Below are 20,940 nucleotides of genomic sequence, written 5' to 3' on the forward strand. Positions count from 1 at the left end.
CATTGTTACCATTTAATAGTAATAATAATGATGGCATTTATTAAGTGCTTACTATGTGCAAAACACTATTCTAAGCGCTGGGGAGGTGACAAGGTGATCAGGTTGTCCCATGGGGGGCTCACAGTCTTGATCCCCATTTTACAGATGAAGTAACTGAGGCACAGAGAAGTTAAGTGACACAGCTGACAAAGTACCATTTGTCAGTGTTAGATTAAATCAGAGGAAGAAATAAAGGTGGGGGCCCAAGCAAATGCGGAGGTTGAAGGCCAGAAAAATCCCAACAATGATGATGGTATTTGTTAAGCACTTACCACGTGTCAAGCATCGTTCTAAGCGCTGGATAGATATAAGATAATCAGGTTGGACACGGTCCCTGTCCCACATGGGGCTCACAGTCTTAATCCCCATTTTACAGATGAGATAACTGAGGCACAGAGAAGTCTTGCTCAAGGTCATCCAGCAGACAAGTGGCAGACCTGGGATTAGAACACAGGTCTTTCTGATTCCCAGGCCTGGGCTCTATCCCCTAGGTCTTGCTGCTTCCCCAGATGAAACTTGAGAAGCAGCGTGGCTCAGTGGAAAGAGCGCGGGCTTTGGAGTCAGAGGTCGTGGGTTCAAATCCCGGCTCTGCCAATTGTCAGCTGTGTGACTTCGGGCAAGTCACTTCACTTATCTGGGCCTCAGTTTCCTCATCTGTAAAATGGGGATTAAGACTGTGAGCCCCCCGTGGGACAACCTGATCACTTTGTAACCTCCCCAGCGCTTAGAACAGTGCTTTGCACATAGTAAGCACTTAATAAATGCCATTATTTATTTATTTATTTATTTACTTGAGCGATTCAAGCGATTTCCTGAAAGGAACCACCGACTTCAGATAGGGGCAATACTGCCGGTTGCCTGTCACAGAAAGAGGAGACTTTTTCATCAACATTAGATGATAAAACTTGATTAAAGCCTACATTACAATAATGTGTAAAGACCAGATCCAGCTGAGAAATAAAAAGTAGTTTTAATGATAACAACAATAACATCCCCGGTAGGGTTATAGCACCGAGTAATTGGTCAGTCCTTACAGTATCACCCTGTAGCCCATTTTTATCAGTGGAGAAAACCAGGCACAGAAGGAATAGTGAGGTTATGGGATTTGCCCAAGATTAAAAAGATTAACAGCACATCTCAGGCAGAGCTGAGTGAGCCTAGAACTCAGGAATCTCAACATCTAGACCAACTCTCTCCCCAGATCCATCCTGCCACCCCTACAGAAGGAGTGGGGCTTCTGGAAATAGGCATCAGATGTGAGGAATTGGCTCACTAAACAGGGAATGTGACAATTTATTGTTATACTGTACTCTCCCAAGCGCCTAGTACAGCGCTTTGCACACAGTAAGTGCTCGATAAATATGACTGAATAATGGATAAACTGTTCTGTCACTAGCAATCTCCCTCTCAGCCTGGACTAATCCCTTCCTATCATCCTCTTCTGTTCTGTCCATGACCTCCAGGGCCCAGAGCCCTCATCAGCTATGAGACTTGGTGATGGGTGGATAATATTAATCCTGCTGAGAAGTGGGGTGAGCCTAGCCCAGCTCCTGGAAACCGGCCCAGCAGACAGGATCCCTTGAGCTGGGCGCTGCACTGGGGCCTTACCTGCCCATCCTCCTCTTCCTCTTCTTCCTCCTCTTCCTGTTCAGCTTCTAAAGCAGCTGTGCGGGAATACCCTGAGTCAGAAAGACAGAAACTCCAGCTCTACCAGCATGTGTCCAGTGGTCAAAGCAAGAGGGAAAATGATAATGCTTAACGGTATTTGTTAAGCACTTTCTATATGCCAGGCACTGTACAAAGCACCAGAGACAACAGAGGGAGAGAAGATGGGGGAAGTCTTCTAATAATAATAATAATGATGATGGTATTTGTTAAGCGCTTACTATGTGCCAAGCACTGTTCTGGACTGTAGACTGTACAGTCTACACTCTACTAGACTATACTAGACTTCTAGACTCTAACTTCGATATGAGGAGGGATTGTGTCTACTATATTGTACTCTCCCAAGTGCTTAGTACAGTGCACTGGACACAGAAAATGCTCAAATAATTGATTGATTAGGAGAAGGAAAACCCAGAAGCCCAGAGAGAACTCAAGCTCCCCCAAAGCCTGAGTGATCAAAGTGACTGGATGGGCCACTGAGTATACCACTAGTCCGCCTTCCCTCCTGCAGGGTCTTGGGAAAGTCAAGTAGCTTTTGGGTGAGACGCATTAGGCTCAGCCTGATTTTTCTCCCCTCTTGAGACCACCTCTGGTCCCTCCCCCGACCTCTCTTGATATGCTGGTTCCAGAGGCTTCCTCTAACACGCAAAGGAGCAGGGAGGGGATGAGCAAGGACTCCCTGACACGTCATACAGGATTGAGCTGATCACCATGAAGATATTAACGGCCTCCATCTTGAAGCCCACTGAAGCCTGAAGATGAAGGTGCATCTCCTGCTTTCCTGGCTAACAGGTGTGAAGAGGGAAAGAAGAAAATGTGAGGGGAAATCCTCACGGCCATTTTCCTCAGGTAATCTCAGTGCCACCAAAGTGATTCTTCTGGGAAAAATCCAGAAGGATGAGACCCAAGGCTTGGTGTCCCAGTTCCCAGCCCTAACCTGGCCAAAGTTGGAGGTGGGAAAGGGAAGAGCCTTAGAGAAGGAGGAGCTGTGACCTGTAGAGTGTCCCTGGGACTGGCTAGGAGCAGCTCTTCCCAAGGAGGCCAGGGAGATGCAGAGTATCACCGTGGCCTTGTGGATAATGCAGGGGCCTAGGAGTTGGAAGGATCTTGGTTCTAATCTCGGCTCCATTATTTGTCTGCTGTATGACTCGGGCAAGTCACTTCACTTCTCTACTTATCTCATCTGTAAAATGGGGACGAAGATGGGACATGGTCTGTGTCCAACCTGATTAACTTGTATCTACCCCCAGAGCCTGGCACATAGTAAGTGCTTAACAAATACTATTTAAAAAAAAAGTGAAATTACCTAGGTCTCCTTTTCCCCCGAGTGTCATGATGTGAACTGCTCCCCCGCTCTCTGCCTCGGTTTCCCCAACTGTGCTGGTAGGGGGTGTGAGAGGCTGGTGGAGCCCCTAAGGGGAAGGGACGGTACGTGGTGGTAAATCACCTGTGGGGTCCAGCTGTCTGGGGTATAGCCGCTCCTCCACCATCGAGCTGATGTCCCGGAATATGTCCTCTTCCTCCCTGTCTGCGTCAAACTGTGGGGGGAAGGGGAAGGGACCGAGGGAGTGAGGAAAGAGGAGCAGTTTAGGAGAGAGGAGAGAGAGACAGTGTGAGGGGTATGAGAAGTCAGAGAAGGGGGTTTGGGAGAATGTTGCCCTGAAGAAGGGGTAGATGTGTCCATTCCACCCCTTCCACCAGCCTGCCCCGTGCTCCCGGCTGCATGTTGTGATGGCTTCATTTCTCCTGCCCCACGGGTGAGGCCCCTCACCCGCTCGATGGTCCCCTTCTCCTGATAGTACTTGGTGATGAGGCTGATGTTCTGCTTAAAGGTTTCCACCCGCCGCTGAATGGCACGAGAGTTGTCGTCTGGGCGGCCTTGCTGGGAGGCTCTTTTCTCCAGCCGCTGTCGAAAGCGTTGGCTGGAGCAGGACAGAAAGACCACCAGGTCTGGGGAGCCTATCTGCCACAGAGGTGGAACGGACAAAGTCAAATCATACCCGAGTCTCCTGAGTTGTCTCTTCCTCCTCCTCCTCCTCAGCCTCCTTCTCCTCGCCCTCGATGTCCTTCTCCATCTCCTCCTCCTCCTCCCCATCCCCTGGCTCCCTGTTGTAGCAATGAATTGGAAGGGCTTTCCAGAGATCATCTCATCTATCCCTCTGCCTCCAGGCAGGACTGTATCTAAACTCTCCCAGGTGGGTTTAGGTCTTCCACAATCTCTCCCAGAGTTTCACTGCCTGTACATCAGGAGGTTTTTCCTTGCATCTAACCTAAATCCTTCCTGCTGCAATTAATAATAACTGTGGTACTTATGAAGCACCTACTATGTGCCAATTGCTGGGGTCGATAGAAGACAAGCAAGTTGGACACAGTTCCTGTCCCACATGACCAAGGGGGAGGGAGAACAGGTAATTTATTCCCCATTTTACAGGTGAGGAAACTGAGGCCCAGAGAAGTTAAGTGATTGGCCTAAGGTCACACAGCAGGCAAGGGGTGGATAAGGATTCACAGCCCAGATCTCTCGACTCTCAGGATCTTCCCACTGGGTACACAATTGATACCCATTCTGTCTTGTTTCGGCCTCATTCATTCATTCAATTATATTTATTGAGCGCTTACAATGTGCAGAGCACTGTACTAAGCACTTGGGAAGTACAAATCATCAACATATGAGATGGTCCCTACCCAACAACGGGCTCAGGAAAGAAGGTCAGTACCACAGCACTTATGTCCATAACCTCTCTAACTAGACTGTAAGCTCCTTGAGGACAGGAATTGTGTCTAACAACGCCACTGTACTGTACTCTCCCGAGCTCCCCTGCACACAGTAAGTGCTCGATCAACACCATTGATTGACTGACTGATTGATTGAGAACACGCAAAAGTCATCCTCTATATGTTGCCAACTTGTACTTCCCAAGCGCTTAGTACAGTGCTCTGCACACAGTAAGCGCTCAATAAATGGGATTAAGACTGTGAGCCCCCAGTGGGACAGCCTGATCGCCTTGTGACCTCCCCAGTGCTTAGAACTGCTTGGCATATAGTAAGTGCTTAATAAATGCTATTATTATTATTATTACTATATATGTATAGTATAGAATCCAGGCCCTCCTGATTCCCAGGACCGGGCTCTATCCACTAGACCACACTGCTTCCCTGTTGGGGTCAGAAGCTGGAAAGGCCTCATAGAGGTCTTGGGAAACTAGCAGCAGCTCCAGAGCTTGTGAGGGCAGGACTGTGTGTCCTCGGGCAAGTCACTTCACTTCTCTGGGCCTCAGTTCCCTCATCTACAAAATGGGGATTCAATCCCTGTTCTATTACTATAATAGAATATATATTATATATAATTAATATTCTATTATATATAATTAATACTATTACTATTCTATTTATTTTGTTAATGATGTGCATCCAGCTTTATTTCTATTTATTCTGATGACTTGACGCCTGCCCATATGTTTTGTTTTGTTGTCTGTCTGTTGTCTGTCTCCCCCTTCTAGACTGTGAGCCAGTTGTTGGGTAGGGACCGTCTCTATATGTTGCCGACTTGTACTTCCCAAGCGCTTAGTACAGTGCTCTGCACACAGTAAGCGCTCGATAAATACGATTGAATGAATGAATAAATATGATTGAATGAATGAATGAATCCTCCTCCAATATAACCCTCCACAGATTGTTCCTCACTAAACTTATTCCAACTCCTTTAACCATAATTGTATTTCCAACCCTGTCCTCATTCTGTCTGCGGCTCCCCCCTGGACTCCCTTCACCACAGCGTGGCTCAGTGGAAAGAGCCCGGGCTTTGGAGTCAGAGGTCGTGGGTTCAAATTCCGGCTCCGCCACTTGTCAGCTGTGTGACTTTGGGCAAGTCACTTCACTTCTCTGGGCCTCAGTTCCCTCATCTGTACAATGGGGATGAAGACTGTGAGCCCCACGTGGGACAACCTGATTACCTTGTATCTACCCCAACGCTTAGAAGAGTGCTTTGCACATAGTAAGCGCTTAACAAATACCAACATTATTATTATTATTATTATCCCACCCCAGGTCTGGACATGGGAGCCTTCCAAAGGGAAAGGAGGTGAGGGAGGGAACCAAGAGAAGTGTCTTCTCCCCTCCCCTCTCTTCCCCTCTCCTCCCCTCTCCTCCTGTTGCTGAGTAACCCCACCCCCCCCAACCCTTGCCCCTTCCCCTACCTGCTCCTCGAAGGTCAAGGCTTGGCCGATTTCCCGGGGGAACCCGTCTACCACGAAGCCCCGGGCATCCTGATGCTGAATGAACTGCTGCTTCAGCTCCTCAATGGTGGTTTCCTGTAAGGTGGTCGAGTCACATGAAGGTCATGAAGGGGGATGACCCCGGGGGTCAGACATTTCCAGGACTCCAGCTCCCAATCAACCAATCAATCGTATTTATTGAGCGCTTACTGTGTGCAGAGCACTGTAGTAAGCGCTTGGGAAGTACAAGTTGGCAACATATAGAGACAGTCATCATCATCAATTGTATTTATTGAGCGCTTACTGTGTGCAGAGCACTGTACTAAGCGCTTGGGAAGTACAAATTGGCAACATATAGAGACAGTCCCTACCCAACAGTGGGCTCACAGTCTAAAAGGGGGAGACAAAACCAAACATACTAACAAAATAAAATAAATAGAATAGATATGTACAAGTAAAATAAATAAATAAATAGAGTAATAAATATGTACAAACATATGTACATATATACAGGTGCTGTGGGGAAGGGAAGGAGGTAAGATGGGGGGATGGAGAGGGGGGCGAGGGGGAGAGGAAGGAAGGGGCTCAGTCTGGGAAGGCCTCCTGGAGGAGGTGAGCTCTCAGTAGGGCCTTGAAGGGAGGAAGAGAGCTAGCTTGGCGGATGGGCAGAGGGAGGGCATTCCAGGCCCGGGGGATGATGTGGGCCAGGGGTCGACGGCGGGACAGGCGAGAACGAGGTACGGTGAGGAGATTAGCAGCAGAGGAGCGGAGGGTGCGGGGTGGGCTGCAGAAGGAGAGAAGGGAGGTGAGGTAGGAGGGGGCGAGGTGATGGACAGCCTTGAAGCCCAGGGTGAGGAGTTTCTGCCTGATGCGCAGATTGATTGGTAGCCACTGGAGATTTCTGAGGATTTTTGAGTCCCTACAGGGGCGAAGTCTGGGGCTTGGGGCAACCAGCCACCTTTGTTTCCTTTTGTCCCTTCCCTTTCCCCCAACCCCCCAGGGGGCTGCCCAATTTTTCTGTGAGTGGCTACCCCCTGGCCTAGCTCTGTGATGACCCTGGGGAAAGAAGTAGAGGGGATGCTGTGGGGCAGCCCCCTCTCTGGGATCCCTGGGCTGGTAAGGGTGGTCATGGGGCCTTCTTGGGAGGGGGACTCACCGAGGGGGCCAGCTCGCCGTTGGTGATGATGTGGGCTATGAGCTCCCATTTGCGATCGCTGGGTGCATGATGGAGCATCTGTTGCCGAAGGATCTCCCCGACCGACACGCAGATGAAGCCAAAGCGTGTGGCCATCTTGCCGCTCTGTGTGCCCTTCCCGCTGCCGGGCCCACCTGCGACAGGGTGTGACAACGGGTCCACTGGTACCCTCTGTCCCAGAAAGGGGGCCGGAGCACCTGGAAGGCCTCAGGGGGCCAGTCCACCTTCTGTCCACTCCTGGAGATGGCTGGACCCCAAACCAGCTGGTTGCCCCTGGAGAAGGTCTGGGCCAAGTCTCTCTAACTCTTGTTCTCTCTCTCTAGGCAGCTAGTCCTCAAATCAACTGATTATCACTCTAGAGGGTCCGGGACAAGTCTCTGTCTCTCCGCCCCCCAGCCACAAATCAGCTGGTTGCCAGTGAGAGAGTCTAGACCAAGTCTCTCTGTCTCTGTTTCTCTCTGGGCTGCCTGGGGAACTTCTGGGGTAGATATAAGATAAGCAAATTGAACCTAGTCCCTGTCCCACGTGGCGTTCACAGCCCAAGGGGAAGGGAGAACAGGTAATTGATTCCCTATTTTACAGGTGAGGAAACTGAGGCCCAGAGAAGTTAAGTGACTGGCCACCCAATGTCCCTCCCCATGTCCCAGAGGTGGGACAATTGCAGTCCAAAGAAATCACTTTGAACCTGAGCGGTCTCTCCAGTTCACCAAGGCAGTTGATGGGTTTAGCACCTTCATGTTCCAAGCCTACTGAGAGGCTCCGCCAATTGTCAGCCGTGTGACTTTGGGCAAGTCACTTCACTTCTCTGTGCCTCAGTCACCTCATCTGTAAAATGGGGATTAAGACTGTGAGCCCCCTGTGGGACAAATTGATCACCTTGTAACCTCCCCAGTGCCTAGAACAGTGCTTTGCACATAGTAAGCGCTTAATAAATGCCATTATAAAAAAAAAGGAGAGGAGGAGGGACTGGGAGAGGGAGGAAGAGAGGTGGGATGAATTTCGTGAGCTTCACCAGGGGAGAAATCTAAGCCAAGAGAGGGTTGGACCATCGCAGGAGATTCAGGGAGGTCTGGAGACCTGCAGGGTGGTTGGCTGCTTTCTGGAGCTGGGGTGGTGAGCATCGCAGAGACCAGCAGTAGACCACCATCTCCTCTCTATCCTCCCAGGGGCCCCATCAAGAAGGTTACCAGGCTCAGGCATCCCTAGACCCAAGGGATCCCACCCCTGGAAGTCCCCTTCCCTGGAGGCCCCATTCCAGAGACATCTTGGAGTTCACCCACTTGCTGGACAATGGCAGTGAAAGAGGTCCAGGTATCCAGACACCAGGCAAGTGTACTAGTCTTTAGGCACCCTAAGGGGCAGAAGGGTTCCTGCTTTCTTCCCATCCCTCCAGATGCCACTCAGTCCTCTTTCGAGGCATCTTCCTGGGTCCCCCCACATGCAAAGACCAGGCAAAGATAAGTCATAGAACGGAGAATTGGTGTGGCTTAGTAGAAAGAGCACAGGCCTGAGAGTCAGAGTACTTGGGTTCTAATCCTGATTCCACCACTTTTCTGCTGTGTGACCCTGGGCAAGTCACTTCACTTCTCTGTGCCTCAGTTACCTCATCTGTAAAATGGGGATTAAAACTGTGAGCCCCACGTGGGACAGGGACTGTGTCCAACCTGATTAGCTTGTACCTACCCTGGCTCTTAGGCTTGGCACATAGTAAGCACATAACAAATGCAATAAAACAAAAACCGAAAAATGGTATCCCCTGGCTCTCTGCCTCCCAGTGCTCACCGATGACAAAGACGATCTTGGGTCGAGGCTGGCCAGGGTCGAAGATGTCATATTCTTGGATGAGGCCGGTGGACTCGGTCATGTCGGAGTCGCTCTCAATGGATAACTGGCTCTGGATGGGAGGCAGGCATCCGTAGTGCCGGCAGGGGCTGGCGGAGGTCTCTGTAGGGAGATTGAGGCAGGGGGCTGGGATCAAGGGGCCCGCACAGGTCACAGTCTGGGAAAACCTATTCAGGCTTGGCAACTGAAGCCACCTAAGTAGAGTCTGGAGAGTCCTAAGTGGGGAGGGGCTGTGTCTAGGGAAGAGTGAAAGCCAAACTGTGAGGGCAGTTGAGGAGTCTCAGAGACTTCCGGGGGTGCGGAGTGTCTAGGGAAGCATGAGGCTCAGACTACAAGGGCAGCTGAGGAGCCCCAGAGAGTCCTGAGTTAGGAGGGGAGGTGTCTAGGGAAGCGTGAGGAGTTCTAGAGAGTCCTGGGGGCACGGATTATTATTATTATTTACCCCAGCACGTAGTACGGTGCCTGGCACATGGTAAGCATTTAAATATCACTAAAAAACAAAGCAAGACAAAATGAAACCAAACCAAACAAAAAACTCACCTGTCCAGAAGAGCGATTTCTTCCCCCAGCCTCCATTAATGGAGGCCCTGTGTGCCTGGCTAAGGAACGTGTCCCACTGCACCTTCTCGGGGCCACCCAGCTCCCGCACCCTCTGCAGGCAGCTCTCCAAGTATCCCACGGGGTCCTCCGGGCGGTGATACATCAGGCCCGTCAGCATGCTCTGTGGAGGCAGGGGAGGGTGGCCAGGGATGGGGCAACCTGGGAACTCCTGGCACCTCTCCACCACTGCCTCATTCATCGCTTTCATCCCCACTCCCTTGCTGGGCCTCAGTTTCCCTAGATTGTAAGATAGTTATGGGCAGGGAGCATGTCTACTAATTCTGTTACATTGTACTCTCCCAAGCACTTAGTATAGTGTTCTGCACATAGTAAATGCTCAATAAATGTCATTGATTGATTGACTGATTTCCCTGCCTAGACTGTAAGCTCATTATGGGCAAGGAAGGCGTTTGCTAATTCTATTGTACTGTACTCTCCCCTAAGTGCTTAGTACAGTGCTCTGCACTTAGTAAGTGCTCAATAAATACAATTGATTGATTGATGAGGGGGGAGGGGGACTCATCCCTATCCCCTCCCTGGATGGGCCTGGGAGTTAGAGGACCTGGGTTATAATCCTGGCTCCAACAACTTGTCTGTTGTATTAACCTGGACAAGTCATTTGACTTCTCTGTGCCTCAGTTCTCTCATTTGTAAAATAGGGGTTAAAACTGTGAGCCCCACGTGAGACAAGGACTGTGGTGCAAACGTGATTAGCTTGTTTCTATCCCAGTGCTTAGTACAGTGCCTGGCACATAGTAGAAACCATTTTTAAAAAAGATGAAAAGGCCAGAGAAAACTCAGGGGATGTGATCTTTCAAGGGGCACTTGAGAGGCCAGGCCCGGGGCTTGGTCCCAGCAGCTGATAGTTCTCCGCTGGCCACTGTGTCTGTGACCCAAGTGGCTGCTCCTGTTTGATCTGAGGATCCTGTCTCTGAAGCCTGCCTGGACTTTTGTCCCAGGGTGGGAGAGCAGGGAGGGTCTGCTGGGCAGAAAGCTTTGGGGAAGAATGCTGGAGAGAATCTGGCACCAGAACTGGGGATGGAGAGTCCCTCGGGCTTGGGGTTCCAGGTTACTCCGAGCTCTGACCAGAAAGTCCCATTTCCAGCTTGGCAAGAGCTGGACATGAGCTGGGCAGCCGCTGGGCAGGAACTAGATTGGCAGCAGGGTGGAAAAGGAATTCAGAACTGGGAAAGGGGATTTCACAGTCAAATTGCACTCCTAAAGGCTGATGTGAGCATTTTACCCTGTGACGTCCCCCTCCTCTCTGGAAGAACTGCTGGCTCTTTACACGCAGGCTCTCATCCATGGCTAAGGAGAAGCCGGAGATGTGGCAGGGTTATTCTCTTACCATTCTAGGGGAAGGCTGACACCCTGGGTGGGGGGGCTTGACGCAGAATCCTCCAGTCCAGGGGATGCGCTAGGCTCAGGCTGCCCTGATTCCCAGTTCTGGGCCCCTACTTTCCCACAGCAGCCTGCCCCGGGACTCTGACATGAGAGGGGGGAAAGAGGATTCCCCATCACTGATTGGCCCCTGAGCCCTCTAAGGGATGGTGATTTTTGCCCATTTGGGTGGCCCTCGTGTCTGTCAGTGGGCAGAGTTGAGCCCCTGGGTTGCCGTTTCTTAGCTCTCTTCCCAGGCCCTCCATAATAACTGTGGCCTATAGCACAGGAGGTCACTCCCCATTTTACTCAATCATTTGGGAAATGGACAATTAGGAAAGGGGAACAGGGACAGGGTGGTAGGGCCAATGAAGATGCCAGCTGGCAGCCATCTTGGTGGGCTAATATTCATTTATTCAATCATATGTATTGAGCACTTACTGTGTGCAGAGCACTGTACTGAGTGTTTGGGAGAGTACAAAACAACAATAAACAGACCCATCCCCTGCCCACACGACCTTCCAATCTAGAGGAGGGAAGCAGACATCAATATAAATAAATAAATAAATTACAGATATGTACATAACTGCTGTGGGGCTGGGAGAGAGGAAGAACAAAGGGAGCAAGTCAGGGTGACGCAGAGGGGAGTGGGAGAAGAGGAAAGGGAAACTGGGTCAGGGAAGGCCTCTTGGAGGAGATGTGCCTTCAATAAGGCTATGAAAAGGGGGAGAATAATTGTCGGATTTGAGGAGGGAGGGCATTCCAGGCCAGAGGCAGGATGCGGACTGGGGGTCAGCGGTGAGATGGGCGTGATTGAGGCACAGTGAGAAGGTTAGCATTAGAGAAGCAAAGTGTACAGGATGGGTTGTAGAAAGAGAGTAGCGAGGTGAAGTAGGAGGGGGCCAGGTGGAGGAGCGCTTTAAAACCAATGAAGAGGAGTTTTTGTTTGATGTAGAGGTGGATGGGCTTTGGAAAGATGCTTCAATAATAATAATAACAATAATAATGGCATTCGTTAAGCGTTTACTCTGTGCAAAGCACTGTAGCGGAAACTGCATGGAGGCAGGGATGGAAGGGTTGGGTGGTACAGTGCAGGGAAGGGGAAAGGTATATCTGGGCTGCTGGAATCTGAATCAAGCGCTTAGTACAGTGCTCTGCACACAGTAAGTTCTCAATAAATATGAGTGAATGAATGAATGAATCAGCAGAGAAGGAGCGGAATGACAATTGGAACCTTTCCTCTGGTTAGGGGAGAGTGACTGAGGAGGAATGGGAATGATGCAGCAGAGGGACATCAGGCCTCAGGCCATCTGGCAGAAATCATCTCACCCATGGAGACCGGAAAGGCAGGGGAAGCTAGAGTGGTGGGGGGAAAAGAGTACCCTGGCTGCCTGACTGCCTGCATGGAAGCCATATCTGTCAGAGCCCCATCTTGTCCCTGCTCCAGGCCTTAGTTTCTTCTTCCAGGCTTTAACACAGTCTTACAAAGAGCCCCAGCAAGGAACAGGGACATCAGCATTTTAGTGCCTAGTGGGCCTCGTGCAGCCTAGCTTAGTGGCTACTTACAGGCTGATTAGGGACACAGTAAGAGGCCCCGGACTGTGTTCTCTCCACACCAGCCTGGGATGACACCCCTTCTCTTCTCCCTCCACTGAAAAAACTAAACGCCCAATCTAAGATCTTGGGAGTTCTGCCCTAAGCCTCCATAACATGAGACTACCAGCCAATACCACCTCTGGGTCAAACCAATCGTCCCTTCAGATCTAGACCCAGATTTTATCTCTGATAAGGGTGACAGGTTGTTTGGTTAGAAATGTCCCTTCTAACATCCCTGTCTTTCCTCTCTAAGGACCTATTCTGAATATTTCATCCATGAAATTATCTAAGCCGTCTTGAACCTATGAATGCTTCATTCATTCATTCATTCATTCATTCATTCAATTGTATTTATTGAGCATTTACCGCATGCAAATCACTGTGCTAAGTGCTTGGGAAAGTACAATACAACAACAAACACACACATTCCCTGCCCATAACAAGCTCACAGTCTAAAGGGGGAATACAGAAGCAGCGTGGCTCAGTGGAAAGAGCACAGGCTTTAGAGTCAGACGTCATGGGTTTGAATCCCGGCTCTGCCAATTGTCAGCTGTGTGACTTTGGGCAAGTCACTTCACTTCTCTGGGCCCCAGTTCCCTCATCTGTAAAATGGGGATTAAGACTGTGAACTCCCCATGGGACAATCTGATCACCTTGTAACCTCCCCAGAGCTTAGAACAGTGCTTTGCACATAGTAAGCACTTAATAAATCCCATTATTATTATTAATACTTTCATCCTATGTAACTTCCTGTGGACTTGAATTCCAGGTTTACCCTCCATTGTGTAAAGGAATGTTTCCTTTTGTTTCTTTTGAATCTATCACCTTAAAGACTCCAAAAGTCGCCCTCATCCTGGTGTGTGATTTGGTCGAGTTTTGTGCTGATCCTGTCCAAAACATTAATGAGTCAGTAAACTTAATTTATGCCCTTTTCGGCATCAATCTTTTCAGACCATAGGGTCTTCATTTTTTCAGTTGCTCCTCCTGACCATCTTGGTTGCTATTCCTGCTCTTTTCCATCCTCCGGAAGATGCAGGGACCAGAACTGCCGGAAGTATTGCAGTCCCACCTGGGCATCTTGAGGCTTACAGAATGGCATCTTTTGTTTTGTTTTCCATTCCCTTCCTGAGGCTATGTCCATAAATCACATTTTAACTGCATCACTCATAATTTCATCACTCACGAGAAGCAGCATGGCCCAGTGGAAAGAGCACAGGCCTAGGAGTCAGAGGACCTGCTTTCTAATTCCAGCTCTGCCACTTTCTGCTTTGGGAACTTGGACGAGTCAATTACAATTTCATTTGTATAATGGGGATTAGGACGGAGAGTCTCATGTGGGACATGGACTGTGTCCAATCTGTTTATTTATATCTACCCCAGCGCCTAGTATGGTGCCTGGCACACAGTAAGTGCTGAACAAATATCATTGAAAGTAATAATAATTTTGAGCTTCACGTAGGAGGCCCCTGAAATTCCTAGAAACCTAACTGAATAGAGAGAGGAACATTTCCAAAAACACGGATCAATGTCCCTGGGAAAGAACAGAGAGATTTCCCAAAGGGCAGGGGGAAACCGTCCCCAGATGCTGTAGCGACCTCTCCAAAAGAGAAGGAGGTTGGACCGAGCTGCCTTTCCCCAGTAAACTTAATGCTGGTTCTTAGGAAAGAGACGTTACCAGGATCAAGAAGAGAAAGCTTGGAATGCCATTAACCCTCCAGAGGGTAATGGAAGCATAAACAATATAATGTTTGGGAGGAACAAGACGTGCCCACTGGACTTACCCTCCCCAAGGGACGGGCTTCAAGGTCCGGCAACTGGGGGATTAGAGGGTCTAAACTGGGCCTGAGGGGCGGAGTCTGTGCCAGCAGCACCTCCGCATTTCCCAGCAGACTACCTCCCCTTCAGCCAGGATTAGAGCAGGGTCCAAGGATGGGTATCAGGAATCCAGCTGATAAACTAGGAGCTGCAGAAGGTCTTCACCCACACTTCCTGTTCTGGGCTACGGTGAGTGCAGCCTGACCAACCCATCTCCAGTCCCAGATAGGATAAACCAAGTGATTTCAGGGCACGCTGGGACTTGAAGTTTGAGGGCGTCCCTGTTGTCTGACCTTCAGGGTGGCCCCTCCTCAGCCCGTATCTCGGTTTTCCCCATCTGTTTAATGGAGAACATAACCTTTTTATTTGAGTCAGAGAGGGATCTGAAGAGGGAGGATGGGTGAGATCATCTCCGTGAATTTCTCCTCCGAGCAACTCTGAGCACAACCTCACCCCGCCTTGTCATTCAATCCAACAGCTCTGGGGGACCCAGGCGAGAATTAAGGCTCAGAGGGAGATAGCAAGCCTCACCCAAGCCCACCCAGAGGCCAGGGCATAAGCAACCCACTCCTGATACCCAAGCCAGATCTCACCATGTCCTGCTCCATTCAGGGCTGGGCAGCTCTCCAAGGAAGCCTGGACCGTTAAGTTAATGGATAACACCCAGGGCACGAGGTAAGAGTTTCCTCAGAGGGGCCACAGGGGTCAATGAGGAGAGGAAACAGATGGCGGAAACCTACCCTCAGCTCCTTATCTCTTCTACTGGGTTCCAGTTGCTGGGCTAAATCCAAAGGAAAGACACTGGCCCTGACCTGAGAAAAGGAAACTGAGGGCAGGGGGCTTCTGAAACGGAGGGAATTGCCCAGGAATAAGCACACTCTTACTCCTTCCATCTCCCTCCCCATCTCACCTCTGTCTTTTCTTTTGCTCTTCCCTGAAATCTCCTTTTGAGATGCTCCAAGTCCAGTACTTAGTAGAGTGCCCAGCGCTTAGTACTACATGCCTGCCACATAGTAAGCACTTAACGAATACCAGATTATTATTATGAGCCCCAGTGATTCCTTGCTCCCCGCTCAGTGGGTGAATCTCTTCATTTTACACGTGGTGAAACTGAGGCCCAGGGAGGATTGCCCAAGTGTGCACAACCCCTCCCTGCCCCCCTGCCCCCAGACCTTGTGGGGAAGTTCATCTTAAAAACTCTCCCCATCTCCCCCCAAAATCCATCTCTTGAGGATCTGAGGGTGGAGCCTCATGGATACAGTCCCAGGTGATTACATAGGGAATCACTGGAGTCCAGGAGTCAGCAACAGCTGGAGTACAGGTTTATTCATCCCATTAAGGTAGACCGGAGTGGGTCATTTTTCCCATTTAGCACTTAGTATAGTGCTTTGCCCATAGCAAGTGCTCGGTAATCGATCGATTGATTGATTGCTTAAGGCAGCTCAGGGTGAGGGGAGGGGTCTAGAGCCTCTTTCTCCATCCCTCTAGGACCTTGATCAGGTTTAACTCTTTAGCTCAGGAGAAGCACGAAAAGCAAGGTACCTGATACCCCTGGAATCAACTCTGGGGGGGACCAGGCTTGGGGTTCCTGTAAAAGAGGCTCTGAAGGTAGGAAGGCCCCAAAGCTAGCTTCACCCTGGGGAGGTTGCTGGGGTCCATGGGAGAAGCGAAGGGTATCAGATTTGGAGATCGGGGGTGGGCGTGTTCAGAGATGGGAAAGGAGACTGGAGGTCCTAGGGTTTGGAAGGAGTCAGATTTGGGGGTCAAATTTGGGGTTCTGGGGAGACACATGGGGGGGGCTGAGCCCACTGTTGGGTAGGGACTGTCTCTATATGTTGCCAATTTGGACTTCCCAAGCGCTTAGTACAGTGCTCTGCACACAGTAAGCGCTCAACAAATACGATTGATGATGATGATGATTATCCCTTGCGTTGAGGGATCAGGGAGTGGCAGGTCTGGGGGAGTTGGGGGGCTCTGGAAGGGTTGGGGGTGGGTCCCCCCGCCCCCGGCCCCCGGCCCCCGGCCCGCTACCTCGAAGAGCTGCGGAATCTCCCGACGGGACAGATATTCCTTGGCATCCGCCGCGGTCATCCTGGGCCGGGGGGCCGGGAGCAGCGGGAGGGAAGGAGGGAAGGAGGGAAGGAGGGAAGGAGGGAAGGGCGACGGAGGCTCCGCCTGGCAGAGGGAGGACCAGCCTGGGGAGGGGAGGGCGGAGAGACAGAGACACAGGGAGGGCACAGGGGAAGGAAAGGGGAGAGGCCTGGCTCCGGCCTGCCTCCCTACTGAGCTCCCCTTCCCCGCCCCGGATTGGTTAGAAACCAGGCCGAGGGAGCAGGGTGACATCGGCACTTCATTCATTCATCCACTCCATCGTATTTATTGAGCGCTTACTGTGCGCAGAGCACTGTGCTAAGCGCTTGGAAAGTACAATTCAGCGACAGAGGCAATCCCTGCCCACAGTGAAGTTAAGGCTCCGGGAGAGACCCTGCATCTTCCACCCCTCGCAGCCCCCCAACTTGGGGCGGGGTGGGAGGGGAGGGGGAGCCCTGGACAGTCCCAAATCATCATCATCATCATCAATCGTATTTATTGAGCGCTTACTGTGTGCAGAGCACTGTACTAAGCGCTTGGGAAGTACAAATTGGCAACATATAGAGACAGTCCCTACCCAACAGTGGGCTCACAGTCTAAAATGGGGAGACAAAACCAAATCCTCCAACCCGCTCCCGTTAACCCTTTCCCCAAGCTCAGGACCCTCTGCCCTGTCCCAGAACCCTTTATCTTATCCCCTTCCACCAGGAACTCCTCCAATATCCCCCACCTCCACGTCACCCCAACCGCCAAATAATAATAATAATGATAATAGTGATAGCCGTTAGGCGCCTACTATGTGCCAAGCACCATTCTAAGCGCTGGGGTAGATACAAGGTAAGAAGGTTGTCCCACGTGGGGCTCACAGTCTTAATCCCCATTTTACAGATGAGGGAACTGAAGCACAGAGAAGTGAAGTAGTTTGCCCAAGGTCACACAGCAGACAAGCGTGAGAGTCCTCTGACTCCCAAGCCTGTGGTCTTTCCATTAAGCCACACTGCTTCTCATGTCTGCTGATCACCTCGCTCCCATCCTGTTCTATTTGGGGGCGTAATTGGTCCAGGTTGAGATTTATTCAGAAAGTAAAAAGTTGAGCCGTGTGGCTGCCACAGGAGTGGCCAGTAGCGTCACTCAATCAGCCAGTTGTATTTATGGAGCCCTTACTGTGTGCTGAGCATTGTACTAAGTGCTCGGGAGAATATGCTGTAACAATATACAGACACATTCCCTGCCCACAACGAGTTTACAGTCTAGAGGCTGAGACAGACAATATGACTAACTAAATAAACAAATTACAGTTTACATAAGCATCTGTCCACTTGGGTACCTGTGGGTCTCACTGGCAAGTTTACAGCCTAGAGGGGAAAACAGACAATATGACCAAATAAATAAACAAATTACGGTTTACCTAAGCATCTATCCATTTGTGTATCTGTGGGTCTCACTCAGGAGCCTACAGTCTAGAGGGAAAGACAGACAATATAAATAAATAAATAAACAAATTACAGTTTACATAAATGTCTATCCACTTGTGTACCTGAAGGTCTCACTCAGGAGCTTACAGTCTAAAGGGGAAGAGAGACAATATGGCTAAATACGTAAATAAACAAATTACAGTCTACATAAACGTCTGATCACTTGTGTACCTGGGGGTCTCACTCACATGGCTGTTTTCCACTGCAGGCCCCTGGAGACCCCGACAAACCCCCTGAACCACGAACCCTGCAGCCACCAGGAATCTGGCCCATCTCGATAACCTGTGGCACATACAAGTATCTCCACTGCAAATGGATTCTGCATACATGTACGCTGCATTTATGGATGCCAATTTACTTGTATCCACCCCATCACTTAGACTTCTAGGCTGTGAGACTGTGACTGATAAGTAAGCGCTTATCAAATGTCACAATAATTATTTATGGACATTTTCTCCTGCTTGCCACGCTGTGTTTGTTCAACCTTCCCTGCTAGACTGCATAGCTTTCTCTAGGAACTACTGTAAGCTGTAAGCTCATTGTGGACAGGGAATGTGTCTGTTATATTGTTCTTTTGTACCCCCCAAGCGCTTAGTTCAGTGCTCTGCACACAGTGAGCACTCAACAAATACAATCAACTGACTGACTCTTTCTCTTTGTAACTACTCTCAATGTTTAGTACTGAGCTCTGTGCACAGGGAGCCCTCAATAAATGTTGACTAGCCAACTGACAGGGATGGGACCCACTTCAGCTGATAAATTATTAACAGTAATAACAACTTGATTTCTGCCCCTTTTCTCTTCTTCTTCCCTGTCACTGCTGATTTCTCCTAGGGGAGTGAAAGCAGCAGTATCAGATTTATTGAACAGTTACTGAACTAAACATTTGGGAAGTACAAAATAAGCGAGTGACACATTCCCCACCTACAAGGAATTTATAATAGAATGTCGGTGGGGGAAGACATAAGAAGCAGCGAGGCCTAGTACACAGAACACAGACCTGGAAATCAGAAGGGCCTGGATTCTGATCTTGGCTCTGCGACTTCTCTGCTGTGTTACCTTGGTGAAGTCACTTCACTTCTCTGTGCCTCAGGTACTTCATCTTTAAAATGGGAATTAAGCCTATGAGCCCCATGTAGGACCGAGACTGTATCCAACTGATTATCTTGTATCTACCCCAGTGCTTAGAACAGTGACTGTTATATAGTATTATTATTATTATTATTAATGTGCCATCGAGTCATTTCTGATTCATAGCGACTCCATAGATATACTTTCTCCAGAACATCCTGTCCCCTGCCATAATCCGCAACCTTTCTAATGGTTCTTCTGTTATCGTTGTTATGGTCTCAATCAATCTAGCTGCCGGTCTGCATCTTCCACGTTTTCCCTGGACTTTTCCTAGCATTAGTGTCTTTTCCAGAGAATTAGTCCTCCTGATTATGTGTCCAAAATATGCTATTCTAAGTTGAGTCATCTGGCTTTCCAAAGACCACTTTGGTTTAATTTGCTCCAAAATCCGTTTGTTTGTTTTTCGGGCAGTCCTTGGTATTCATAAAAGTCTTCTCCAACACCACATTTCAAAAGAATCGATGTTCTTTCTATCCTGTTTTTTCACTGCCCAGCTTTCAGATCCATTCATTGTCACTGGAAACACCTTAGAGTTGACAATTAAATATCATAAAAAAGAATAATTGTAGAATAATTAAAGAAATAATTGAATAAGCACTTATGCATAAGTTCTTAGGATGATTACACTCAAAGACAGTTCTAAAATAATAGCCTATGCACTTGGACCTGTATCCTTTAAGCACTTGATATTCACCCCACCCTGAGACTCACAGCACTTATGTACGAATTCATAATTTATTTTAATGTCTGTCTCCCTCTCTAGACTTGTAAGCTCCTTATAGGCAGGGCATGTGTTTATCAACTCTGTTGCATTGTATCCTCCCAAGTTTTGCACACAGAGCACAAAATGTGCTGCATACAGTAAGCACTCAATAAAAACCATTGATTGATTGATTGAAATAATAATGGATGGTATTTATAAATGCTTACTACGTGCCAAGTACTATGCTGTGCTGGGAAAGATACAAGATAATCAGATCAGACACAGTCCTTTGTCTCATATGAGATGCATAGTTAAGGAGGGTGAATGTGGGTAAATGGGCACAGAGAGGTTAAGTGATGGAACCAGGATTAGGACCCAGGTCTTCTGACTCCCAGGCAAGTGCTCTCCAGCTATGAGGAATCGATCAATCATCAGTCAATGGCATTTTATTGAGCGCTTATTATGTGCATGGCACTTTACTAAGTGCTTGGGAGAGTAGTCATTCATTCCTTCAATCATATATATTGAGTGCTTACTGTGTGCAAGAGCACTGTACTAAGCATTTGGGAAAGTATGATACTACAATAAACAGTGACATTCCCTGCCCACAGTGAACTTGCAGTCTGGAGTCGGGGAGACAGACATCAATACAAATAAAAACAATGACAGATATATACTTAAGGGCTTTGGGGTTGGAAATGGGGAAGAGCAAAGGGATAAATAAAATTACAGATATGAACATAAGTGCTTTGGGGCTGGGAGGGGGGAAGAGCAAAGGGAGAAAGTCAGAGTGACGCAGAAGGGTGTGAGTGGGAGATGAGGAAAAGTGGGGCTTAGTCTAGGAAGGCCTCTTGGAGGAGATGGGCCTTCAATAAGACTTTGAAGCGGGGGAGAGTGGTTATCTGTTGGATTAGAGGAGGGAGGACTTTCCCAGCCAGAGGTAGGTGTGGGCCAGGGGTCGGCTGCGAGACAGGTGAGATGGAGGCACAGTGAGAAGGTAGCACTAGAGGAGCAAAGTGTGTGGGCTGGGTCGTAGAAGGAGTGCAGTGAGGTGAGGTAAGAGGGGGCAAGGTGATAGAGTGCTTTAAAGCCAATGGAGAGGAATTTTTGTTTGATACAGAGGTGGATGGGCAACTACTGGAGTTTTTTGGGGGAGCGGCGTGATGTGTCCAGAACTTTTTTATAGAAAAATGA

The 20,940-nt window shown here is 49.2% G+C and overlaps 1 protein-coding gene across 2 annotated transcripts in view; it reads right to left on the reverse strand.

Annotated features, from left to right (window-relative positions):
* The window catches only part of AK1 (adenylate kinase 1), a 43,386-nt gene extending 26,916 nt beyond the window's left edge, over positions 1 to 16,470 (reverse strand). Inside the window, exons 1-8 of one of the 2 annotated variants that reach the window (XM_038745656.1) lie at positions 16,378 to 16,470; positions 9,496 to 9,676; positions 8,896 to 9,057; positions 7,075 to 7,247; positions 5,901 to 6,014; positions 3,476 to 3,667; positions 3,152 to 3,242; positions 1,648 to 1,703 (exon numbers count right to left, since the gene is read on the reverse strand). In XM_038745656.1, the coding sequence (XP_038601584.1) occupies positions 1,648 to 1,703; positions 3,152 to 3,242; positions 3,476 to 3,667; positions 5,901 to 6,014; positions 7,075 to 7,247; positions 8,896 to 9,057; positions 9,496 to 9,676; positions 16,378 to 16,437 (1,029 nt within the window). In that variant the 5' untranslated portion in view covers positions 16,438 to 16,470. Of the gene's footprint in view, positions 1 to 1,647; positions 1,719 to 3,151; positions 3,243 to 3,475; positions 3,668 to 5,900; positions 6,015 to 7,074; positions 7,248 to 8,895; positions 9,058 to 9,495; positions 9,677 to 16,377 lie in introns of both variants that reach the window. The other variant, XM_038745655.1, reaches the window with a different exon arrangement.
* Positions 16,471 to 20,940: the final 4,470 nt, after the last annotated feature.

This window comes from Tachyglossus aculeatus, chromosome 4, assembly GCF_015852505.1.
Source record: "Tachyglossus aculeatus isolate mTacAcu1 chromosome 4, mTacAcu1.pri, whole genome shotgun sequence".
Taxonomy (NCBI): Eukaryota; Metazoa; Chordata; class Mammalia; order Monotremata; family Tachyglossidae; genus Tachyglossus; species Tachyglossus aculeatus.